The sequence below is a fragment of the Elephas maximus genome, chromosome 6 (genome assembly GCF_024166365.1).
Source record: "Elephas maximus indicus isolate mEleMax1 chromosome 6, mEleMax1 primary haplotype, whole genome shotgun sequence".
Lineage (NCBI taxonomy): Eukaryota > Metazoa > Chordata > Mammalia > Proboscidea > Elephantidae > Elephas > Elephas maximus.
Genome location: NC_064824.1, coordinates 67,928,237 through 67,955,035, shown reverse-complemented (window position 1 = coordinate 67,955,035; position 26,799 = coordinate 67,928,237). Strand labels below are relative to the sequence as shown.

General features: G+C 38.8%; 2 protein-coding genes across 5 annotated transcripts; one reads left to right on the top strand and one right to left on the bottom strand.

Moving 5' to 3' along the window:
• The first annotated feature begins 851 nt into the window (after positions 1-851).
• METTL5 (methyltransferase 5, N6-adenosine) lies at positions 852-15,043 on the top strand. Of its 4 annotated transcripts, none has more exons than XM_049887396.1 (8): positions 852-911; positions 1,245-1,353; positions 7,964-8,078; positions 8,481-8,662; positions 9,429-9,511; positions 11,599-11,650; positions 13,232-13,281; positions 13,703-13,788. In XM_049887396.1, the coding sequence occupies exons 2-8, from the start codon at positions 1,245-1,247 to the stop codon at positions 13,739-13,741; spliced, it is 630 nt and encodes a 209-aa protein (XP_049743353.1). In that variant the 5' UTR covers positions 852-911; the 3' UTR covers positions 13,742-13,788. The 4 variants fall into 4 exon arrangements, with proteins under 4 accessions (XP_049743353.1, XP_049743352.1, XP_049743355.1 ...); XM_049887395.1 differs by lacking the exon at positions 852-911 and adding an exon at positions 918-1,032; XM_049887398.1 differs by lacking the exon at positions 852-911 and adding an exon at positions 14,703-15,043 and having other exon boundaries at positions 1,066-1,353; positions 13,703-13,759.
• On the bottom strand, positions 13,815-25,320 carry SSB (small RNA binding exonuclease protection factor La). Its single transcript, XM_049887391.1, has 12 exons — positions 25,188-25,320; positions 23,191-23,277; positions 19,429-19,532; positions 19,167-19,341; positions 18,171-18,278; positions 17,986-18,086; positions 16,029-16,100; positions 15,553-15,595; positions 15,040-15,180; positions 14,471-14,657; positions 14,209-14,340; positions 13,815-13,906 (listed from the first exon to the last, which is right to left on the bottom strand). Exons 2-12 carry the CDS (start codon positions 23,254-23,256, stop codon positions 13,815-13,817), a joined length of 1,221 nt encoding a protein of 406 aa, XP_049743348.1. The 5' UTR covers positions 23,257-23,277; positions 25,188-25,320.
• Between the last annotated feature and the right edge of the window lie 1,479 nt (positions 25,321-26,799).

Below are 26,799 nucleotides of genomic sequence, written 5' to 3'. Positions count from 1 at the left end.
CTACTTTGTGTTCATCCATCCTGTCCTTTTTTCTTCTCTTGACAATGAAAGAGGTGCCCATCCCCCAGACTAGGGCCAATCCTTTTATCTGTGCACTGGATTCTGCCACCTCGGGATCCTGATTCCATCTGATATCTCCTTTGCTGTATCTTAAAAATCTCCCTATTACCTCTATCCTGCGAGAATTTAGAAATGTTACATCTAAAGAAAAAAAAAAAAGCTCCCCGTCCGGCCAACCTTACTCTAGCTAAGCCTTAACCATTCTCTCGCCTCTTTTCATTACTCTTCCTACTTCACTGCTTTCCACAATCCACTACCACTTGCTTCTACTTACTCTGTGAACATCTGACTTCTTTTCAGTGTTTGACACCACTACCTATTTCTTCATTTAAACTCTCTTCCTTGGGGTTCTCTGACATAACCGCTTCTCTAAGTGTTGAGGTAAGTGACACAGGTGACCTCAAAGGAGGTAAACAAAAAAAGAGCAATGGAGGCAGAGTGGCGATCGCTACTTTTGAGAGGAGACTTGGAAAACAGGAGGCAAAAAGGGTCACAGTGGACCATAAAACAGTGACTGTGGCTTTCCCCCTCACTTTCATCCTCTCTTCCTCATGACTTTCACCTTCATTTTCTTCCCCCATTCTTTGACAGCTTGCAATACTCCAGGAAAAGCTAAAGGATAACAGCAACGCGACAGGTTGCGAGGGCCTACCCCGAGGCGGTCAGCAGGGAGGCTCCGCCCCAGGCGCAGACGCGGGAAGCGGTAGGAAGGATAAGGCGTCTGAGTAGATAGCGGAACGCTGGCGCCGGGCAGAGGCTGCAGCTCGGCGCGGGGCCGCTGGGGAGTGGACGTCTACGCGCGTGCGCGGCAGCGCTTCCGGCCCCAGCCAAAGCTCCGGCCGTCTCTCGAGGTACAGGACACGGCGCAGGGGATCTTGCGTCAGCCCTAGGCTCGAGCCGCTGGTCTCCGAGGGGCCTGAGGGTGGCGCGTCATACCTGGGAGGCCGGTCCGGGGCTGGCCAAGGACGCGGGGTCGGACACTCCACCTGCCTCTGGGCCAGGGAGGGAGGAGGGTGGGAAGAGCCCAGGCCAGGTGCACCGTGTTTTCCAGCGGAGCGCGACCCCCGGGCTGCGGCGCTGAAAACGGGGCGGGCGGTGGGGGGGAAAGAAGATCCTGCGGAAAGAGGTTTCTTTACAGATACAGTACTGTTAAACTCTGCTCCCCCCCACTTTTTAAAAAACAGATGAAGAAATTAAAGTTAAAGGAACTAGAGAGTCGCCTGCAACAAGTGGATGGATTCGAAAAGCCCAAACTACTTTTAGAACAGTATCCGACCAGGCCGCACATTGCAGGTAGGGTGGCTGGTGACCCAAGCTCTTGCTTCATCTGTTAAATCCTGTCTACTCACTGATGAAAATAGAACAGTTATTTGGTTACAAAGAATGTCTAGAGAAATCCTGCCTCCAGGATCACCTATCAGTTAGAGAAGCCTTCCCAGACATTTTAGCTAAATACACCCTCACAGTTATGTACTTACTGTATGGTATTTGTATATACCGTTTAAAACTGTCAAACATCTTCCTACTGTGTTTGTTAGTTTCTCTCGTTAGACTGTAAACTCCTTGAGGACAAGGAATTTGTTGGTTTTGTTCACATCTGAATTTCCAGTGCCTCAGAGAGTTCCCAGGGCCCTGGTGGGTCAGTGGTTAAATGTTTGGTTGCTAACCAAAAGGTTGGCAGTTGGAATCCACCGGCCACTCCTTGGAAACCCTGTGGGGCAGCTCTGTTCTGTCTATGGGGTCGCTAGGAGTTGGAATCTACTCTGAGGGCAACGGGTTTAGAAGAGTTCCTAGAGTCCTTGGGTGGTGCGGATGACTAACCGAGAGGTTGTCAGTTTGAGTCCGCCCAGAGGCACCTGGGAAGAAAGGCCTGGTGATTGACTTCTGAAAAATCAGCCGTCAAAAACCCTATGAGCACAAGTCTACTCTGATACATGTAGGGTTGCCATGAGTCAGAATTGATTTGACAGCTCCTAGTTTTTTTAGAAGAATTCATGGCACTAGTTAGGGACTCAGTAAAATACTTCATAAATAAGGATCAATTTCCTAATACAAAGAATTGCCAGTGCAGGGGTTCCTATGCTGTACTCTGCCCTAGAAATGAATGCTAGAGTTGGTAACCAGAGGGATCATGTTTAACAAAGCCAGAGTGGGTATTTATAAAGATGAGGTTGCATTTCAAGTTTAAAAAATTATCTGGGAGTAGCATTGTTGCTTAATGTGAGGGATTGATACAGGAAGTACAGGAGAGAACACAAGAAAAACCATTCATATTTAATAAATGTATTACCAAAGTGGTAATACTAGTCATCTAGTGCTGCTATAACAGAAATACCACAGGTAGATGGCTTTAACAAAGAGAAGTTTATTTCCTTACAGTGAAGTAGGCTAAAAGTGCAAATTCAGGGCATCAGCTCTAGGAGAAGGGTTTCTCTCTCTGTTGGCCTTCTCATCAATCTTCCCCTGGACTAGGAGCTTCTCTGCACAGGGACCCCAGGTCCAAAGGACACGCTCTGCTCCTTGCAGTGCTTGCTTGGTGGTATGAGATATCCCCTGTCTCTCTGCTCACTTCTCTCTCATATCTCAAGAGATTGCCTCAAGACACAGTCCAGTCTTGTGGATTGAATCTGGCCTCACTGACACAACTGCCAGGCGTTTTCCCTTATTAACGTCATAGACGTAGGATTTACAACATACAGGAAAATCATACAATATTGAGAATCATGGCCCAGCCAAATTGATACACAGATTTTGGAGGGGGGGCATAATTCAATCTGTGACGAGGAGCCTTAGGAAAATTAATCTATCGCAGTGAGGAATTCCTTCCAGTTCTAACATGGTTGTGTTTCTAAGCTGCCAGTGAAAGTCAAGGAGAATACAAACATACCTGAAAAGGTGGAACTTAAAACATACATGCGTATAGCCAGGGAAAGACCCTGAAGCCACATTGACAAACGATATGTATCATTTAATAGAGTCAAAATAGATGCTTAGATATTATTAAATTTTCAGACATAATTTCAGTGAACACTCTGGTATATTTCTTCAGAGAATTTTTTTTGTCAGAGCTGAAAGGGATTCCTTCTCCTGAAAACTTTCTCTGCTTCTCCACCCTAAGATAATAATACCTGTATTTCAGAGGGTTTCTTAAGTAAATTATGGTATGTCTATACAATGAATGGAAACCCTGGTGGCATAGTGGTTAAGTGCTACAGCTGCTAACCACATGGTCAGCAATTGGAATCCACCAGGCGCTCCTTGGAAACTCTATGGGGCAGTTCTACTCTGTTCTGTAGGGTTGCTATGAGTCGGAATCAACTCGACGGCACTGGGGTTGGGATACAATGAATTACTAAAAGGCCTTAAGAATGAGATATTTCTGTAGGTGCTTGTATTTCTGAGATTGCCAAGATTCACATATTCCAGAGCAGTATGTAAAGCATGATTTCCAGAGCCCAAACATTATGTACAGTGAAACCTGTGAGAGCCGGAGCTCAGCAGAACTGCATTCATGGTTTTTCCAAGTCTCCCAAGTTCGCTGCCTTTAACGGGGTACAGTCTTACCACTTTTCTATTGCTCGTTTTAGTGGAAAATACTTGAGTTTTCCTTCACTAACGGGTTTCCGCCTTACACAGGTTCCAGCTTTTGCAGGTCTTAAGAGCTCGACTGCTAACCAAAACCTCGGCAGTTTGAGTCTGCCAGCTGCTGCTTGGAAACCCTATGTGTCATTTCTCCTCTGTCCTCTAGGGTCACTATGAGTTGGAATCGACTTGACGGCAATGGGTTTGGTTTTGGTACCGGTACTGTATGTGTACATAGTGTGTGAAGGAGCCTGGTACCTGACAGTCGTGAAGTGCTTGGCTCCTAATCAAGAGGTCTGAACTCACCAGCTGCTTTGCGGGAGAAAGATGTGGCAGTCCTCTTCTGTAAAGATTTACAGCCTTGGAAACTCCGTGGGGCAGTTCTGCTCTGTCCTATAGGGTCACTATTGAGTGGGAGTTGACTTAACAGCAGCAGGCAACAAGAACATAGTGTGTGCATAAATGCTTGTATGTATATTTTTTAATTTCTTTTATTGTTTAAATTTTCTACAAACATGTATTACTTTTAAATCTAAAAACAAATTGTAACGCAAAAAGCAAGCCCATTTCATCTCTAGAAACATTATTATGGGAAATGGGTCTTATGAATCCTATAAAATTTTTATCATTTTTAATTAGCAAAATCTTATACTATTTTATGGCTGTGTAATGTATGTAATGAAATTGCTTAAACATATAACCAACTCAAAATGCACTCAAAATTGGTTTGTAAAGTATAAGCTTGTTAGCAAAATTGGGCTTAATTATCTAAAGGAAGGATCCAAAGAAGGCAATAATAAGGCATAACATACTGGGCATATGTTCATAATTAAAATTTTTTTTTGAGTCAAAATAATATATGCACATGTTTTTTAATACACTAGAGAGTTCAGAGGCACTTGTAATAAAGCATCACAGTGTCTTCTTGTCCTCGCTCCCCACCGCTAGCAGCATTTCTCAGATGCAACTCCTCTAAATTGTTTCAGTTGCATTGTTCTAGCATTTCTAAATGTTTTTACGTCTGCTACTTGGTTAATTTTAAACATTCTCCACTGACTGTCTACAATGATGCCTGAGAATTTAGTTAATTTATATCATTCCACTTTCCTCCACCTCCTCCCAAAATAATCGTACTTCTACTTTTATTCTTCTAGTAATTACTTCTCACCCCTTCCCAGTATAGTTGCTTTACTACTATTATTGCTCTCTGGATTGCCTTTGTAACTTTAAATAATATACTTTGCTTCTTATAAGTATAACCTTTCAAAGTGACTTATTTTGTCTATGGAAGCTCTAAGGATTGCTGTGTTCTGGGTGTGCTGAAATTTCACAGTGGTGTGTTTAGATGAGAACCTTTTTTTATATTTAGATGCATGGTGCAGAAGGAAGTGGCCCGTTTCAATTTGAAGGCTTATATCTCCCTTCAGCACGAAGAGATGCTCATCTGTAAAATGTCTTTTGTTTTCTCTGACCTCCTTCTAGAATTCCTGTTAATTACATACTGAACTTCCTGGATTAATGCCCTCTGTCCTTTCTTTCCTATTTCCTGGACCCTTTCTGTGAAATTTGAAAGATTACTTTTTTCTTCTAACTGTTCTATTGAATTTTTTCTGCAACTGGTACAATCTTTTTTGTGGCATCTTTCTATGCCTTATTTTCTTGTCCCACATTAAAAGCCTTAAAGTTCTGGTCAGATTTTTCTCAAGTTATTCCATTTTTAAAAAGTACTTTTTTTAAAATCTAAAAACTTCAAACTTCCATGAAATAAATGGTCCATAAAATATTCCTTTCCTTCTGAAGCTTTATAATGCCCTGATACTAACCAGTGTTTTACTACTACATGTAAGTGGCCAATTCTGACAATTCTGAAATGATTTTTTCACCACTGATTAAGACTGGGGTGATAGGTATTAAACAGAATATTCCTTTAGTCTTCTGAGTTTTCTGGGCAGATTTTGTGTTGCAGAAATATATATAAGTAGGAATACATTTTAGTATTGGATTTAGGCAATGAAAAATATATACCTTTTTGTCAACCTCTCCACACATGTGGGCTTGCTGGGAGCCATGTAAATAAATCATGGCATTATCACTTAGAGAATTTGGGGCCATCTTCCAGCTTCTTATCTGAGTGATGGTCAGTTTCCTTCAGCTCAGTGAACTTGCAAGCAATGCAAGAACCATGACAGTCCAGCACAGTGCATACCCAGTATTGATTTGGCCTGGATGGTTCTGGGTGGTTACTGGAACAGTGAAACTTACAGCTTTCAATGGTGAACAGTTCTTACTATGACCAGCCAAATTGCCATGGCAAACATCTTTGACAGGCACCTTCTTAATATTGATGTTCAGTTTGTCAACAAGCAAAATTTTACATAACTCTTTACAGTACATGGTGGTGTAGTGGTTAAGTGCTACGGCTGCTAACCAAAGGGTTGGCAGTTCAGATCCGCCAGGCACTCCTTGGAAACTCTATGGGGCAGTTCTACTCTGTCCTATAGGGTCGCTATGAGTCGGAATCGACTCGACAGCACTGGGTTGGTTTTCTGGGTTTATAGTACATTTCAGTAGACTTTACTTCAGACTGCTAACTTTGACTGAAGCAAAGCTGGCCACCATGTCTGGTCTTAGACCACTAATCCCGTTGTGACCTATGGGGACAGTATAAATATCACCAATTTTGTAGATAACTTACAGGGGCAGATGGAAGAATTGATTGGGCAAGATGGTAACAGGATACAATCCGGAGTTTCATTTCAATGTAGCCATCCTTTTGAATGTCTTTTTAGCAAAGGCATATTAGCACTTAATCAAAATTCCAAATAAAAAATTGGCACAGAACTACTGTGTTTGGGTTAAGTCCAGTTTTCTCAATTTAGATAACTTCTTTAATGTCTTCTGGCTGTAAGGTTTCTTAGAGACATCCAATATTTTCAAATAACCATGTTTCATACCCAGTATGTAACATGCATATGGATGTGCTCATTCTTTGAGATACAAGCTTCAAAGACTAACACCTGCAGCAACAGTTAGGCCAGCACAGTCAGCCTGAGATAACACTATAATTATGTTTTTGATAAAACCTCTGGATTCTGGGGCATCTGTGATGGACCGTAATCCTTCCTGGGTTCAGATATCCACGAGAGGTATCAGTGGTGTTACTTATGCTTCCTGTTGTTAGGTGCCATGGAGTCAGCTCCAACTCATCTTCACAATCGTTGGTATGCTTGAGTCTATTGTTGCAGCCACTGTGTATTGTGTGTGCCTTCCAACCTATGGGCTCATCTTCTAGTACTATATCAGAAAATATTTTGTTGTTATACATAGGGTTTTCATTGACTAATTTTCAGAAGTAGACTACCAGGCCTTTCTTCCTAGTCTGGCTTAGTTTGGAAGCTCCACTGAAAGCTGTCATGGGTGACCCTGTTGGTATTTGAAATAGTTGTCCGCATAACTTCCAGCATCATAGCAACATGTAAGCCACCACAATACCACAGATTGACAGACAGGTGGTGGTACTCATGCCTAGCCTTCACTATATGCAAGACCTTTGTGTATTTGAAAGATTTCTTTCCCATCTCAGCAGCTTCTGCCCTGCTCCTTCATAGTTTTCTTACCAGGTCAACTTCAACCTTATTTGTAGATTATATATATATGTGTCTAAAGGCTACATTGCAGATGTGTTTTCCTTTCTTGTTCTAACTTGAATTTATGATACCTGTGTCCTGATGACAAACTTGTTGCAAAAAAAGATCTGTGCCCTTTTAATGTCAATGCTTGTTTGATATTAGTGGCTCTCAGACTTGCGGACTTCACACATCAGTAAAATTTCAAAACAATTTTAGAGGCTGATGTAGGGTTGCCAAATTTCTATTTTGACAAGGAAGAATATTTTTTAAAACCTGTTTACTCTTATCACCCTTTTATATATAAAAAAAAAATAAAAACAATATTTTGACATCAAAGAAAGGACAGGTATATATGGGTCGTAGCAATGTTTTTAATAGGGCAAGGAAAAATAACATTTCGACCTTATTTTTCTCATTTTATCTCATAGACTGGTCAAGGTATTATCATTCTTGGCATCATTAGTGGAGACTAGTTTTTTGGAAACCACTGCTACATGTTATCCTCTTTTGTGGTGCATTTTACTACATACCAAGTTATTATACCTCAATTTTTAACTAATTGGAACACCATTTGGGGGAGGAAAAAATAATACAACACCAAAGAAATTATTTTAGGAAGGGTCATTTGCACAAATTGGATTTTGGTCATCATTTTGCTTACTTATTCCCTAATATGTTTTCTGGTCTTTTAGCGTGTATGCTCTATACAATCCATAATACATACGATGACATTGAAAATAAAGTGGTGGCAGATCTAGGATGTGGTTGTGGAGTGCTTAGCATCGGAACTGCAATGTTAGGAGCAGGGTAGGTGATCCAGTATATACTACTTGGTTATGGGGTGGCTTTAATAAGAAGCATATATAGGACCAATTGTATTACATTTATGGGCTCTACCGTATGAAGTTGGGAGATCAAGAATCTGATACTGAATACATTTTGATTGGGCAGAAGATCAAAACAGACTACAAAAAAAAAAAAAAAAAACCAGCAGCAACCAGATGCCTCCCTTTTATACAGAATCTGAGTTCCCAACCCCTTGCTAGGTTGGGAAATCTTGCCGTTGAAGAGCAACACCCATTAACTCTTAGTTTGTCAGTTGGATTAAAAAGGTACATGGTAACTCAGCTAGTTTGTTTTTGCCCCCCCCCTTTTTTTTTTAACTTGGGAGGTATAAGTACTTACGTTTTGTGTTTTGTATTCATATAGGTTGTGTGTTGGATTTGACATAGATGAAGATGCATTGGAAATATTTAATAGGAATGTGGAGGAGTTTGAGTTAACAAATGTTGACATGGTTCAATGTGACGTAAGCTCATTATCTAATAGAATGTCCAAGTCATTTGATACAGTAATTATGAATCCTCCCTTTGGGACCAAGAATAATAAAGGTGAGTAACAAGAATCAGGTACATTAGTGCATTTCTAGAAAAGCAAGATTTTATAAGCCATTTTATTGTTGATTATTTGGGTTAAGTGATTTATCATTATTCATTAAATAAGCCAGTCCCTTACTTGTATTGTTATTACAATTTCAGTTTGCTTAACGCATGACTAGAGAATTGGATTTTTCCATCTGTTATTCACAAATTTGTATCAAGTACATAAAGTATTTTTATTCATTTATTTATATTGTATCTGCTTTCAAGAATGATTTGCTCTACCCTTATGATTGTGAAACCTATAAAGGATTTTATACTTTTAGAATCTTTTTTAAATGCCTTAAGACATTCAAGGCTTTCAACGTGTGCCCATCAGCAACAGTGACTCATTGTGCCTGTTTTGTGGGTGCTGTGGGCCAGAAGGATAGGGAGTCATTAAGAGGAGAGAAAGACATGCATAATTTAAAAAGTCCCCCTAGATGATTCCAATTAGTGCTATGCCTGTTCCTTTCTCCCCTCTTTCAAAGTTAATTTGGTATGTAGTATTAAAACATTTACTTTAACCTTGTTTAACCAAGACAGTATAGATTCTAGTTTTGTTCTCTCAGCCTTAAAAGAATATCTTGATCTTGTATTTATTTGAATCCTGTCCTGTTGCAGAAAGAATTTGAAGTGGCTCTTTTGGAGCTTGGAAAAAAACGTTTCTAAATCTGTTACTGATCTATTTTGGTAACAAGTACATAATGTAGATAAGAACTTTTTCTGTTCTTCACAGGGACAGATACGGCTTTTCTGAAGACTGCTTTGGAAATGGCAAGAACAGCAGTGTATTCTTTACACAAATCCTCAACTAGAGAAGTAAGTTCAAATCGTCATGATGTAGTCGTTTATTTTTAAATTCATGACCGTGTTTCAAGGATTTACAGTATCCATTTCTCTTGACCTTTTTAACATCTGGCACTTAGATACTGAATTTTCTCTTCAACTAGCTAGAATCTGTGATTAGCTTTCTTCCAGCCTTTAACTTTTTTTGGTCAAAATTCTGTTCAGACAGGAACAATTGGCAGGAAAGGGGCTATAATTCAGGAGTAGATAAGTATAACTAGGGTTACAGTATGTTCTGGTTTGTCTGGGTAAGGCCTGGTTGATGCCTGTGGTCCTACTGTCCTTGTATGGCCTCGTGTACTTCAGGGAGCCAGTAAGGCCTGGGTTTTAAGAATGCTGATCCTGAAGCTAAACAGACTGACTTTAGACGCAACCTCTTCCATTTATTCTTGCCAGCATTTAACACATGCAGGTGTATAAAATGTATTGCAGGCAATTGGTGGGAAGAAGGATATTTTTTTTCAGCATCAGTATTAACAGTGATTAAGAACTTTGGAGCCAGAGTGATTGGGTTCACATCCAAGCTCTGCTGCTTCCCAGCGGTGTTGTCTCGCCAAGGTACTTGAGCTTCAGTTTCTCACGTGAAATGGAGCTAAGAGTACCTTATATACTTCACAGAGTTGTTGTGAGTTCATATTTACAAAGTGCTTAGAACAGTGTCTGCTGTATGTAATTGCTATTACTTTAAATCATGCTATATTTAGAGTTTTTAATATGATTTATAGGAAAAATATTTTATTCATGAAATATATAGTATACTGGAATCTAGTTGGCAGCTAGTTCTGGATATATGGTAATCTAATAACCCTTGATGAAGTATAAATCACATGGCTAAAAATAAATATACTAACAATGAATAGTGGTACATGTAGGTAGGCAACAGAACCAGCATAACTTTACTGGTAAGTAAATCCCCATTCAATACGTGGAAGCAAACACCAATGTTGGTGTTTACCAAGGTGCATGGTACAAAGTCAAGGGGAAACCAGATATAAGTTTCCAGAATCCTCACCTAGTGGAGTCACACAAAGATATGTTTAATCCCCCAACAAGTTGTGGCAATGCATGTGAAATGTTGCCAACCAGGAAACTCTAGAGATTCAGTGCCCAGGGTTTTTATTGGGAACTGGTCATGTAGGGGAAACCCTGGTGGTGTAGTGGTTAAGTGGTACGGCTGCTAACCAAAGGGTCGGCAGTTCGAATCCGCCAGGCGCTCCTTGGAAACTTTATGGGGCAGTTCTACTCTGTCCTGTAGGGTCGCTATGAGTCGGAATCGACTTGATGGCACTGGGTTTGGTTTTGGGTTTTTTGGTCATGTAGGCACCCTCCCCAGGCTCAGAAGGCAGGTAGGTATTCAGCATAAACCATATTGCTTACGTTAACAGTTTAGGCATAGTGATCCACTCCGAACAGTTAAGGGGGTAGGAACCCTACCAAAATCTAAGTTCCCAGATGCCAACCAAGGGCCAACGTTTTAAGTAGGCCTTTTGAAGGATAAGCAGTCAGCCTTGCTTTTAATCTTTTTCCATAGAGCTTGTGATAACATAAATTTTATCTAACTCATATACAGTTGATGCAGGCCAAGTAAAATATGCCAGTAAAGCATCGTACGATTAAGCAGCAAAATCTAGTTATTTGAATGCATTCCTGAGTCTCATTTACTAAAAACTTACATCTTCGCTGTTTGGTGTTGCCATATTCCACCACGAGGAGGCAGCATTACCACCGTTGCCTTGACTGTATTCATACTTAGTGCATTTTTTCATTTAAATAGTGCCTAAGTGTTTCAGTTAAAATCTGGTGTGGACTGTGTATGCTGTGGAGGCGTGATGAGGAATGAACTGCTAATACCGCAATCCCTATTTATGCTCCAGATACATCTGCTGTAAGCCTACGATAAAGTGTAACACATGGGGTCACCATCGACTTGACAGCAACGAGGTTTTTTTTTATTCTAATGAAAACATAAAAGTTCAAAAACTTAGTATATCAGTTAGTAAAAAGCAATTTTAAAAGATTATTTTAAAATCATCTCATATTAACATGTTCTTTATGTTAAGCATATTCAAAAGAAAGCTGCAGAGTGGAAAGTCAAGATAGATATTATTGCAGGTAAGACAATGAATTTACTTTTCTCACAAAACAAATCCCAACCCTAATTATCTAAAAGGGCCAAAATGCTCAACCAAACTTTTTATACAGGTGCTGAGAAAAAAGGGAATACAGCTTTTTTTCAGTGTGGTAAAATGTGCATGGTTGGTAATGGGTTGAAAATGGAGCAAACAGGTGCTGAGAAAAAAGGGAATACAGCTTTTTTTCAGTGTGGTAAAATGTGCATGGTTGGTAATGGGTTGAAAATGGAGCAAAGGTAGGGTGAATGTGTTTCAAGGTTTGCTTGAGACTGTCCCAATTTATGCATTTTATCAAAAATTTTTACTAGTGCTCAAGTGTTTGGTTACTATAGACTCAGGACACTATATAGCATCACAGTGACTAACAGCATGGGCTTTGAAATGGCGAGACCTCAGTTTGAAATCATTTACGGAAAACGCCACTGTTGCACAAGCCTAAGGGCTGTCTGGATAACCTTTCTATTTCAGTTTTCTAAATGCCCCTGAGTCATTGAGCAATGAGGCTTCAGAAAGCTTTTCTTTCCTTTTTGTGGAGAGAGAATATAAACAATCACACAATGAATCCTGTTTGATACATTTTTATTAGTAAACTGGATAATATTCACAAACATCAAATTGGGAAAAACATACCAGACACTAACTATAATCCAAATTTTGAAAAGCCTGAAATAAGAGAATAGGGGAAAATGTTTTTACATGACGGTCAACGGACACTATGTTAAACATATAACTAGATATATTACTGTTTGTAACAATAGTGTAACAGGCCTGCTGATTATTATATTCAGTATTGCTCATTCCTTACCTCATTTAAGGTATTACAATATGTGATATGAAGCAATTAGAACAGTCTGAATAGTATATCTAGCCAGAGCCTTGCTACTCTAAGTGCAGTCCTCAGACCATCAGCATTCATAGTCCTTGAGAGTATGTTAGAAATGAGTAATTTCAGGCTCCACCCAGACCTACTGATTTATAATCTGCATTTCAACAAGATCCCCAAGTGATTTGATTGCACGTTAAAATTTGAGAAGCTGTGATCTAGAAAGTTAGAATTTATGTTGCAAAAAGTAAAGGATAGGTAGACTTATTGCCCTCCCTCCAGAATTTATTAGTTTGAAGAGTTTTCAGAACTTAACATTATTCTTTAGAAAGAACATGAAAAATGAGTTCTCATTTGAGAGCTTAGTAGGTAATTAGCTACTTTCTACCATTACTAAAATCAGGATGAAAATATTTTGAAGTAAGCATGGCTATTATGACATTGTTAGAATAGATGACTAGTTAACTAAAAATAGAAAGGTACTGTCATTTTCATAGAATATACGTTTATGTCCATTTGTTATCCTTCTAAACTCCCCATAATCTCTAATTTCAGTATAAATAGCCAAAATCGTAGAAATACCAAGCTCAGTTTGCCATGCTTAATCTTGGATGAGTTAAAAGTGGCAGGTCTGAAATGTTTGGCTCATAAGCACTTAGTACTTTCTTAGTTTTTTAAGTCAGGTTGATATACGTTTGAAAATATAATTTTTACCCTTAGGTGTCTTTTGTTTTACAGAGCTGAGATATGACCTGCCAGCATCATACAAATTTCATAAAAAGAAATCAGTAAGTCTCTTGATTCTGGCCTAACTACATTCAGTGTGAAAAGCTTTTCAATAAGTAATTATTTCTTCGGTTTCCGGTTTTCTGGGTGAACAGAGCCAGCCTAGGAAATGGAATAATTAACTGTGAGATGGGCTCGTAATCATAATCCAACAGCTGATAATCTGGATTAAGATAACAAGTCCTTTCTCAAATGCTCTGGGCACAGAAACGAAGGAAAAAAATAAGTTTTTGCTTTTTTAATATAGCATAGATTTTATTTGTTTATACTAATACATTTACATATTAAAAAGGTAATTTAGTGGAAGAACCTTCCTTTTGATATTTGAAACATCTGATAGAGCTATACATTTAAAAAAAAAACCTCACTGGATAACGTAACAAAAAAAGACAAGTTAAACAACAAAATTTTCCTTTCTTACAGGTGGACATTGAAGTGGACCTAATTCGATTTTCTTTTTAAAACTCTCCAAAGACAAAAGTAGGTTAAAACCTAATTAAAATGAATTTTAAAACTTTTTTTTTTTTTTACTAAATTACTGGTCTCCAGAACCATTTTCTGTTTTCTGTTGTTTTGATGCAGGTTCTTCTTCTCTGTCTGCTTCTTCTCTTGCTCTTTTCACTGATCCTATATAATAACAGCATTTGTTAAATTCAATGTAAGCATTACTCAATATTGAGTACAATTACTAATAATTCTGTTTAAAAAGATTAGCAACTTCTTCCCCACACCACTGAGAAAAGGCTTTTCCTTTAGTACAGACTTTCTAATTCCTAAACTTACCTTCCAAGTCTCCTTGTCAAAAAAGCATAACTGGAGCAAATCGTAATAATTCAAGACCTTCCCTTTACAAAGTTGAAAAACCATATTGCTGTGCTCTCCCACAAATCATTCTCATGAAACTACAAAAAGATGTAGAAAAAGCTTACCAGCCGCACCATTTTCATCACATTCATCATCACTATCAAATTTAGTTTTTTTGCCCTGAAATTGTACTTTTCCTTTAGCAGACCCAGCCTGGGCAACTTTATTTCCCTTTCCTTTTCCTTTAAATTTGCGACCTGTAGAGACATAATTGAGAATTTATTAAAGAAATTTTAAAGACCTCTGTTTTTTCGAACACAGCTTAAAATTTTTTACTTAAGCAAGTAAGTTAAGATAATCAAACTGAGAAAAATCAGAACTAATGACCTTTTGACTTCCATTTGTTCAGGGATTCTTGTTGATCTTCCAAGATTTTTTTCAATGCTGCTTTTTCTACCTCTCCTTCTAGTACTTCCCACGTCACTTCTTTGTTCCTTAATTGCAGGTTACCATTACTTGCATCTTTGGCTTTATCCAGTGCTTCTTTAGCTTTTTCTTTAAATAGGATTACTCCCTACACCAAAGACAGAAGATGAAAAGCACAGTTCTTTGTTTTCAGTTCTGCAGTTAATGTCTTCAAACTCATTCTTCCTACCCTGCAAATCTCCTAAGCCGTTATCAGTTTCAGTGGATTTTACTGAACATTAAGAAAAGGAATGCTACAAAAGTGACCTACAACACCAATACCAACAGTTAACTCATCGTGTAATTCAGGAAAGAAAAAAAAAAAAGACATAATAGCTAATAACAGCAGTAACAAAACGGGGAGTAAATGATCAAGTAAAAACTATTTTCACAAACACATTAATTTTTAAAAAAACATTCTATCTTCTAAAATGACCAGTTTCTATGGATTTTTGAACTGATGGCTAAAAAAAGCATGCGTGTTTCCAAACCTCTTTTGCTCCTCTGACAAAGTCTATCCATTTTATTTCTCCGTGACTTGAGAAAAGGTCCTGCAAATCTTCTCTACAGGTCTGATCATCTAAGTCACCTGAAAATTTCAGCAAGCAGCCCATTTTTTCTTCTAGAGATTTCTACAAAATGTACAAGGCAATCAAAAAGTTTATTATACGTGACCACAACCAGAAATGGCTTAACATTGTATACCTGTAAAAGGAAAAAGCTAGAAATGAAAATGCTATTTTAAAGTAGTTTAACAGTTACAGTGTTTTCCTTTGTTAACGTTTTCTTCTACAATGGCTTCTCATTTTAACTTATTTCTACTGTAAGTGACAGATACAAGCTATCCAAATCTGGTTATTACACTAACTCTTTGGATGAGTAATGATTTCAGGCAGTGTTATTTGTATGTTACTTTAGTGCCAACAACAACTATGGATTTGTTTACATATTTTTATAATTCTGAGTTAATAGATTTCTTAGATACCAGTAATAATTATACTTACCATTTCAGCATCTTCTGCTAACTTCTGTTTTTCTTCTTGCTCTCTACAATTAAAAAGTTGTAACTAGAACCTGTTTCATTTAATATATAAAGGAATTAAATCCTAATAGAGTTAGCTTTGATCACAATCACTAAACTACTTTAATAACCAAAACCAGTCCTCAGGTTTTCTGATTGCCCAATGCTAGATTGCAATACAATGTGGCCCCCAGATTATCACGGCAGCTTAAGACCCTAATGTTTCACTACCAAAAGAGAGGCTTATTACCAGCAATTTCAGAGCTCAACATCAGTTCTTCCCAGAACTACCAACTCTACTATGGTCAAAGCTTTAAGGAATTTAAATATGTGACAACCAGTTCAGTGGTCCGTGGGGCAGTTCTACTCTGTCCTATAGGGTCGCTATGAGTCGGAATCGACTTGACGGCACTGGGTTTTTTTGTTTTTGGGTTAGTTCAATGTAATGATAGTACTTACTGTTTAGCTCGTAATTTAGCTTCTAGTTTATTTTGCTTTCTTTCTTCATTCTTTTTTGCAAAGTAATCTTCCCTAAGGGACACAAAATATGGAAGCTAAGTTCACAAGAACAAACGTAAGACTGCAAATTATTTTAAATGATACGGCATAGCAAGGAATATTAAACACATTTTCTAGAAACATAACTAGTTGGCAAATTCAAAATATACCAAGGAAGCTACTTTTATGTTTTTTAAATAAGTTTTATTAATAGTTTTGCACGCCATAAAATTCATCCTTTTAAGTGTGCAACTTAGTGGTTTTTATATATTGAGTTGTACAACCATCACCACTTTCTAATTTCAGAACATCTTCGACACCCCAAAAAGAAACCCTGTACCCATCCCTGCAGTCTCATGTTGGTTTTCATTCATCATTCATGAATGATGGGGGGCGGGGTAAGGTCATGTAAATAATGTTTCAGAGTTTTCTCTAGTATTAATTTCACCAAAGGAGAAAATTCTAAAATCCCATGAATAAGATCAATTATGAAAATCATAGGCTAAAAAATAATTTTGAGGATTTAACACTGATTTTTTTTAACATAATTCATCAGTGTATCTCTAAGTCAGTCAAGTTTACTACTAAGCCCTTAGGTTGTATAATGTAAAAATAGGGAACTATGGCCCTACAAGTAACTTTATAAAAATGCTATGGTTTGTAGTTTATGTATGTATATGTATACATATTTGTGTGTACGTGTGTGGGTATGTATGTATATATATTAACGAACATGATCCATGTCTATTAAATAATTTGTACAGTATAAAAATGCAGGCATACGACCCCCAAAACTATTGCTCTGAGAGAATCATTAAACCAAAATTATCCCCTGAAGTTCATCTTTAACTAAACAATAGTTTAGTGCTTAGTTAGTAAAGAATGTTTGCCTTGAGCACGGTGCTCTTTAAAAGAATTATCTGTTTGTGATCAAACTGACAATAGCAACTCTGAAGATTAGCTGAGAAGTGAGTTTATGTTAATGATGGTGGAATAATTTGGAAAAGGATGTTGAGAATGGTTGCACAACTTGAAGAACATAATCAGTGTCACTGAAGTGTACATGTAGAATCAATGTTGCACTGGCATATGTTTTGCTTTGTATATTTCCACCAAAAATAAAGAAATAACTGTAGGCATATAAAGAATGAGAAACAAGAACAGATGAAAACTGTACAGTGATTTAATCCTTGATCATACCAAAAGCCTAAATTTTACAATCCAGTCTGATTATTAGTTTTAGATGCAAAATAAGTACTAAAAGATCATAATGTCATTTTTTAATTGTTAGCAATGAAAAAGCACATAGTCTCAAAAGACTAGTAGTACAGTTCCCACTGAACACATCTTAAGCATTTCTGAAAGGATGACTTAAAAAAAAAAAAACACTTGCACTGAGTCCCACTGTGGTGACCCAAAGTGTGCAAAGTACTACTGCACTCCATGGAGTTTTCAAGGCTGTGACCTTTCAGAAGCAGATCACCAGGCCTTCTGAGGCAACTCTGGGTAGGTTCGAACCGCCAACCTTTCTGTTAAGTTGAGCACTTAACCATTTGCATCACCCAGAGACTCTGAAAGGATGCCTAAGGACACTAAAAACACTGTGCGCCCTTATGTTATATTGTATTGTTGGGTGCTGTTCAGTCTGGCTCATCACGACCCTTTAGGACAGAATAAAACTGTTCTGTAGGGTTTCCTAGGTTGTAATCTTTACAGGAGCATATTGCCAGGTCTCTCCTCCTGTGCGGCAGCTGGTGGGTTCAAGCAGATAACCTTTTGGTTAGCAGCCAAGCATTTAACCACTGTGCCACTAGGGCTCCTTCACTGCCCCTATAGGGGATGCTATTCCATCCTTCTTACCCTAGTGTGTCAGTTTCCTGTAACTAAGTTACAAGAAGAAACACCAGCAAAGACTTACTTGAAAAGTATTAGCAGGTCTGTGTCTTTGTACTTCTGGCCAGGGGTCTCTACAAACTTCTTAGCAGATTCAATGCTATCAAACACAACAAATATTGACCCCTATAAAAAGGAGGAAAAGATTTTTTAAGTTATGTCCCATTTATTTCACAACTAGAAAAAGTCTGCAACAGCATATAATCATACCTTAAATGCTTTGTGCAGTGTTCTTCTCATCAGGATATTTAGTACTTGACCTTTGTCTTCTAACCATTCTTTTATGTCATCAAGGGTTGCATCAGTTGGGAAGCCTTTCTGTGAAGAATGGGAAGAAATGAACAAATAATTATTTCAAGTAAACAACTTGCCAGAAATTCTGACTCACTGTCTTGAAACAAAGCCAGGACATACATACATATATAAATATCTATCCATCTCTTTCTAAACCTCTTAACAGCCCGTGTTAAGACCCATTGTTCTCCATTACAATGCAAGTGACTGTGACTCATTTATCAAATGTGCTTCAAAATAATCCAGTTAGCAGCAGAGGTAAAACACGATTATCCACGTGTTGTTAATAACTGTTGAAATTGGTTGAGAGTACATTATACTATTCATTCTACTTTTGACTGTTTGAAATTTTCCATATTAAAAAAATCTACTTGAAAATGAATCTACTACAGAAAATTGCTAGCAAGTTTACCAGTTGCTGTTGAGTTGATGCTGACTCATGGTGACCCCATGTGTGTCAGAGTAGAACTGTGCTCCACAGGGTTTTCAGTGACCGATTTTTCAAAAGTAGACTGCCAGGCCTTTCTTCCGAGGCATCTTTGGGTGGACTCGAACCTCCAACCTTTCAGTTACCAACCAAGCATATTAATCCTTTGCACTACCCAGGGACTCCGCTATCAAGTTTAGCTGTTGACAGATAAGAATAGCTGATACACACTGGGTGCTTACTATATGGCAAAGATTTTGTCCAATGTCCTACAATCTTCTTCTTTTAATTTTCACAATAGTTCTATAAGATAAAAATACTATCCTTGTTTAAGAAGATAGGGCTTAGAGAGGTGAAAAACATTGTCCAAGGACGTACCGTAAGTAGTGAAGCTGTTCCTGAACCCTTATGTTTATCTGCTCTAACATATGTTTCTTTTCTAAATAAATGTTATATATAATTATATGTAATAAAGGCCCACTTACGATATAAACGGATCTGTTTTTTACATCATTTTTATACTCATCAGTCACTTCAGGGAGGGGTTTGCTTGGAGATCTTCTGATTTTAGTTTTATCTTCACTTATTTCCATGAGTTCTACCTTTGACTTGCTCAGTGCTTCTACTATTACATTAAAGTCTGTTGTTAAACGGTTTAGCCTGAAGAGTAAATATAAAATCACTGTAAGACTCAGCAGTACTAACTGTTAATAGAAAACCTAAAAATTATTTTTAAAACGTTTTTACCTGTTGAATTTTATCATTATCTCCAAAGGTACCCAGCCTTCATCCAGTTTGATCTGTTCCTTTAAAAATTTGTCCCGTGGCAAATTAAAGTCACCAAAATAATACTGCAAAGTAATTACAATATATTTCAGAGTATTGTATAATACTGACTTCAACTCCAGCATTTTTAAATTATCATTACACTACCAAATTCTATTTTTTAAGAACACATCATAACTTACAAGAGGCAATAAACATCTCCTACATACACCTCTAATGAAACATTTGTAATACAAACTAACAAGATAAAACTAAAATGTTGATTGCTATTGTTTCAAATCAGCATGGAAAGATTAGATTGTTAAATAGAAAGAACTGGACTAAACTGGCTAATCTAATTTTTTAAAAGTTGAAAACAAGTGAATGTTTAAGCACAAAGGCACTCTTTCTCAGTATTAAAGCAAAGAAAAAAACTATACAGGTGTGATAACTTGGAATGCCAGAAGTAGCATAAAAAGTAAAAGAAAAAGTTTAAGAATTCTTATACAACAAGGGAAGAAAAATAAACTGAACACCTTAAGAGAAAAATGGACAAAAGACATGAAAATTACAAAAAGTAAAAATGTAGCTAAACAAAAAAACTTCATCACTATTAATCAAAGAAACACAATTTAAAGCAAACAGCACTTTTTTACCTAACAAATTGGCCAAAATTTTGAAAAGAATAGTATTGGCCTAATGTCAGAGAAATGGTCAAGGACCAAGGAGACATATAAACTTGCCATAAGTATCAAGTCTGAAATGAGAATTTGGAATTCAGTTCTGTATTTACACCCTTTTGATCAGGATTCAAAAGTATCTGGGCATCACCCAGTTTTCCAGTCTCATGGTAAAGGAGGCAGTTGTTCACAGAAGCAATTAGCCACACATCCCATTTCCTCCTCCTACTTCTCTTTGTTGCTCCAGGCGAATAAAGACCAATTATTGTACCTTGGATGGCTGCTTGAAAGTTTTTAAGACCCCAAGCACTACGTACTAAAAAGGGAGAACAAACACACTAAAAACCGGTATTAGGCCAATTAATTTGGATGTCCCATGAAACCATGACACTAAACCTTCAAAACAAGAAAATAAATCCCATGAGGTGTTTGCTTGTACGCAGGCGGCAGCAGCAGATGTGTTTTTTTTCCTCCAAATTCTCATGGAATCCAGGCTTTCTGGAGCCAGAGAGGCTGGATGAACCCCTGAAACTACTGCCTTGAGATAATCTTTAAACCTTAAACCAAAAATACCCCCTAAAGTCTTCTTTAAACCAAACAATAGTTTAGCTAAATTAATAAAGAATGTCTGACTTGATTATGCTGAGTGAAATTAGTCGCAAAAGGACAAATACTGTATGAGACCACTATTATAAGAACTCAAGAAAAGGTTTAAACAGAAGAAAACATTCTTTGATGGTTACAAGGATGGGGAGGGAGGGAGACGGGTATTCATGAACTAGATGAGAATTATCTCAGGTGAAGGGAAGGACAACACAATACAGCGGAAGTCAGCACCACTGGACTAAACCAAAAGCTAAGAAGTTTCCTAAATACAACCAAACACTTCAAAGGACAGCAGCAGGGGCAGGGATCTGGGGACCATGGTTTCAGAAGACATCTAGGTCAGCTGGCATAACAAAGTTTATTAAGAAAACATACTGCATCCCACTTTGGTTGTGTGGCATCTAGGGTCTTAAAATGTAGCGAGTGGCCACCTAAGATGCATCAATTGGTCCAAACCCACCTGGAGCAAAGGAAAATGAAAGACACCAAGGACACAAGGAAAATATCACCCCAGAGACACACAAAAAGGCCACATAAGCCAGACTCTATCAGCTTGAGACCAGAAGAACTAGATGGTGCCTGGCTACTACCAATGACCACCCTGACAAGGAACACAACAGTAAGTTCCTGATAGTCCAGGAGAAAAGTGGGTGCAGAACTCGAATTCTAGTAAAAAGACCAGACTTAGTGGTCTGATAGACTGGAGGAACCCAAGACATAGCCCCCACACACTCTGTTAACCCAAAACTAAAACCATTTCCAAAGCCAACTGTTCAGACAAAGATTAGACTGGACTATAAGACATAAAATGATACTCGTGAAGAGTGTGCTTCTTAGTTTAAGTAGACACATAAGACTGAATGGAAATGGGAAATCCAGGGTGGAAAGGAGGAGTGTGCTGACATTACAGGAATAGCAACTAGGGTCACGTAACAATACGTGTATAAATTTTTGTATGAGAAACTAACGAGCTGTAAACTTTCATTTACTGCACAATAAAAAAAGAATCTTAAAAAAAAAATGTCTGCCTTGAGCCTTGTGCTTTTTTAAAGAGCTATTTATATGGGATCAAATCGACAGCAGCAACTCCAAAGGTTAAGAGAAAAAACTTAGGGGGCAGTGAGTTCATATTAATGGTGGAGGAATAATTTGGAAAAGGAGGGTGAGAATGGTCATACAATTTGAAGAATGTAATCAATGTTAATGAATTGTACATGTAGAAATTGTTGAACTGGTGTTATGTTTTGCTGTGTGCACTTTCCATAACAACAAAAAAATTAAGAAGTTTTCAATGTACATAACCCATAAGACAATATATCTCTTAGGAATTTTATCTTAGAAAAAAAATTAATGAACATGTTTACTAAGATTTATATATAAGGCTACTCATCATAGAACTATTACAACTAAAAAATAATACCCTACAAGTCAGATAGGGGATTGGATAAATTATCAATGATACCAAACTTTTACCTCCAAAATGCATCATCCCATGTTTGGTGAGAAAGGAGAGAAAATAAAAATTATGTCAGTGTGAGTGCCGGCTGTGGGAGGGGCATTATTTTCTATATACATCTTTGTATTGTTCTAAGTATTAAACACAGAATGAATAATTTGTAATGCCCCTCCTTTGTAGCGGTAAAAAAAAACCATTGCCATTGAATCGATAGCAACCCTCTAAGACAGAGTAGAACTGCCCCATGGAGTTTCCAAGGAGCACCTGGTGGATGTGAACGGCAGACCTTTCAGACAGCAACTATAGCACTTAACCACTATGCCACGAGGGTTTACAAGTGTACAGAACCCAAGGAGGGGATTGGTCAATTTTGCCATCCTGCTAGGCTTAAAATGATCCATCCCAGAGGAGGGAGGAGGGGACCTCACTACCACCATGAAAGAGCTAGGAGTGAAGCACGGCCTTTGGACTCAGGATCCTTGTGCTGAGAACCTCCTAGATCCAGGAGACAGAGACAGCTGTAACACCAAAGATGGCAAGAAGCAGTGGCAAAGAAATGGCTGCAGCAGAACCAGGAGACAACATGGTGGATGGGTTTCCTGACCCATGGAGCGAGAAAGCTGAGCACCTTCAGGTAGGAGGCTTGCTGCCTCTGGGCACTTGTTGGGGGAGCTAGGTTTGCTGACGTGCAGAGAGAGAGCTTCAGGTTGAGGCTTACTGGCAGAGTGGGGTACTTATTGGTGTTGCTAAAGAGCTTTGTTAACACTTGCCCAAGTGGCCCTAGAAGCTAAAGGCCAGGAAGAAGCCTGCCTGTGGGCACAGCAGAGATGTCCTGACAGAAGAACTATCCTGAGTCATTTCTGATTCTGAATTCTAACCTGTTATTTCCCTAATAAACCCCACAATCATGAGTATTGTCTTTGAGTTCTGTGTATGTTCTAAATGCAATGTTCTAAATTTAAAGAAGCTTGTTTTTATAACTTAATAGCACAAGAATCATACCTCAATTTGATGACAGATTTTGGCCTCCAGTGCAGCCATTTTTTCACTATCACCATTTTCAGCCATTGTTGCTCTCTGAAAATTTTCCTAAATTAGCATAAAGAGGTTATCATTATGGTTAGTTTTACATAAAACTCAAGACCAGAAAGAAAATGTTTAAAAACTATCAATGTCCCATTTTCTTAAAAATTAAGAATTTCTAATTTCACAGGTTCAATTTCTATAGCCAATTCTCAAATACCTCAACTAAGCAAAACTTTGGAGTAAGTGATGAAAAAAAAAACTATCAAAAATTTGTTCTCCTTCGAGTAAATTATTGCTGTCCTCTATTAACAAAACCCACATTTTACCTTCATTTAGCTGGACAAGCTAGCTTTATTTAATGGAAAAAACCATTCGACCACTTACCAGTCATTTCCAGCTTTAAACAGATTACGAGCAGTATAATTACTGTGGATCTCAATCCTATTTGTTAGATGTGGGTCACATGCTCTTAAAATCAGACACAAACTGACTTACCAAAAACTTTTATATCATTAAAAACTAGGTCTATAACTTCAGTGTGGGGAGGGGCATTCAAACAGTACAATCCTAGGGTTTACAACCATAAGGAACATATGAAAACAAGTGCTTGGGAATACTTAGAACAACATTAAACTGGGGGTATGCCTACTAAAATCTACTAATATATTTGTTAATCTTACAGCCAGTTTCCTGTTTCACAACCCTGGCACGAGTATTTCAGAAAAAGACTTGAGGCTGTGATGTTAGCTGTCAAGGATCAAAAGCTGACTGTTCTGGCTTCATATTCCTTGCCCCCAGGGTTCTACTAAACCACCCCTTCATCCACACTGTACCAAACTATGTTAGTAAGAAGTCATCAAGGATATCTGCCATTAGTTGAGTCTAGTGATGAACTATTATTGGGAGAATTCTTGGAAATATCACTTGATACGCTATAATTTATTTGCTAAGCTTCCAATTGTTGTCAACACTGGAAGCTCTTGCAATGAAGATTTGCATGGTGTACATCACACTACAGAATCTGCTCAGCTTTATGCATTTGTTTTTCTACCACAATCTACACTGTTATTGCCGTGATCTAGGGCCACTTACAAAGCAAACACTGAGATAAAAAAAAAAAAATTATTAGTTTCTACAAGATTTCCTGGCCTGCTGTCGTTGTTGGCTATCGAGTCGACTCCGACTCATAGTGACCCTGTAGGATAGTCCAGAACTGCCTCATACGGTTTCCAAGGAGCGGCTGGTGGACTCAAACTGCAGACCTTTTGATTAGCAGCCTGAGCTCTTAACCACTTCGTCACCAGGGCTGCTTCTCTGGCCTACGCAATTTTATTTTGGAACTTCATTTCATCAGATACTTTCCCAGAAAGTACAACTAGAAGTGAATAATACCCACGCTTTTCTATTTGGCAGAGCGGAAGCTTTACTCGGAATGAAGGAAGACCCTAAAAGCCCAAATGGGTAACGCCTGGGGAAGACCTGCGGGCCCCGGCTCTCAAGCCTCCAGTCAGTGCCGCAGGCTCCACCCAACCCTCCGACGTTCACCTCGAGCCAATCTCCACAGAAACTTGCACGAGTGTTCCAAACGTCCGCCTTCGGCGGTTGGAAGGCGGTGAAGGTCCGAACCCGAAAGAACGCGATAAAGATGCGAATAGCTTCTACCCAAAGACCCCGCCAGAACCCTGTCCCTAAAAATTGGCTCACCCGGGCCTCAGCCACGTGCGAGGAACCCCGGCCTCCGATATGCCTCAGTAGCCGGCTCCGCAACCGACGCTGCGGCAGCGCTCCCAGCCCAGCGCGCCCCCTCAGGCCGCGGCTCACGCGGCGCCCACCCCGGGCCCCACTCGCCCGAAGGTGAGGAAGGCGAGGAGCAGGAGCGCCCCGCGTGCGGCAGCAGGGAAAAGGCGCCCTCTCGCACCAAGCAAAGCAGACCCTTTGGATCCCATTCTCATTAGCTGCTGAGAGTTGCTCACCTTTATGGTTCCGATCCCGCAGAGGCACCCCACAGGATCAACAGCCGCGACACCAACGTGCTGACTTCAAAGCGCCGCCGGCTGGCCTAACGCGCTTGAAGAAGATGGGAGCCGTCCCGGCAGCCCCTGCGGCCCGAGTGGGCAGGGCTTCGCGCGAGCTGGAGTCGGCCCTGCACTGCGAGTATGCGCGCCAGCGGACTCCGAGAGCCTGCGGGTTCCTCAGCGCGCCGTGCTGTCTAGCTTGCGATTGCGTTCGACTGTTCCGCCTGGTGTTGGGGAATGGCTGTTAATTTGTGTTAGGACAAATATTTATTTTTAAGTATCTCTGGAAGGCGTTTGTATCCCCAGCCTTCCCCTGGCTGTCCATTCGTATGACGTGTTTGGCTTTTTTTTCTCTTTTCAAAAAAATTGCTTTAATTATCCGTATTTGGACTGCATATTTAAACAACATCGTGTTGTAATAATTCTCAAAAGAAAAAAAAAGTGAAATTTAAGAAAAATCAAGGATTCATGGAATTTTAGACTTGTGGAATCAAATTTATATTAAAAATAGATATTTTACAAGGTAGTCAAAACACCCTGGTACTGGTAGAACAACAGATCACACACAGACCAAGGGAATAGAATTGAGAATCCAGATGGTAAATGTAACCACCTATGAGCAGCTGATATTTGACAAAGGCCCAAAGTCAGTTAAATAGGGAAAAGACAGTCTCTAAGGAACGGTGCTGGCATAACTGGATATCCATCTGTAAAAAAATGAAACAAGACCCGTACCTCACATTATGCACAAAAACTAACTCAAAATGGATCAAAGACCTAAATAGAAAATCTAAACGGATAAAGATCAGGGAAGAAAAAACAGGGACCAGGCTGGGAGCCCTAATACATGGCAAAAACAGAATACAAAACATAATTAACAATGCACAAATGCCAGAAGAGAAACTAGATAACTGGGAGCTCCTAAAAATCACACACTTAGGCTCATCCAAAGATTTCACCAAAAGACTAAAAAGACAACCTACAGACTGGGAAAAAAATTTTGGCTAAGATGTATTTGATCAGGGTCTAAACTCTAAAAGTTACAAGATACTGCAAAACTTCAACCACAAAAAAGAGAAATAACCCAATTAAAAAATGGGCAAAGGATATGAACTATGAACAGGCACTTCACCAAAGAAGACATTCAGGCGGCTAACAGATACATGAGGAAATGCTCACCATCATTAGCCATTAGAGAAATGCAAATCAAAACTACATCTCACCCCAACAAGGCTAGCATTAATCCAAAAAACACAAAATAATGTTGGAGAGGTTGTAGAGAGACTGGAACACTTATACACCGTTAGTGGCAATGTAAAATGGTACAACCACTTTGGAAATCAATTTGGCTCTTCCTTAAAAAGCTAGAAGTACCATACGATCCAGCAATCCCGCTCCTTGGAATATATCCTAGGGAAATAAGAGCCCTCACGCGAATAGATATATGCACTCCCATGTTCACTGTACCACCGTTCACAATAGCAAAAAGATGAAAACAACTGAGGTGCCCATGAACAGAAGAATGAATAACAAATTATGGTATATTCACACAATAGAATATTATTCAATG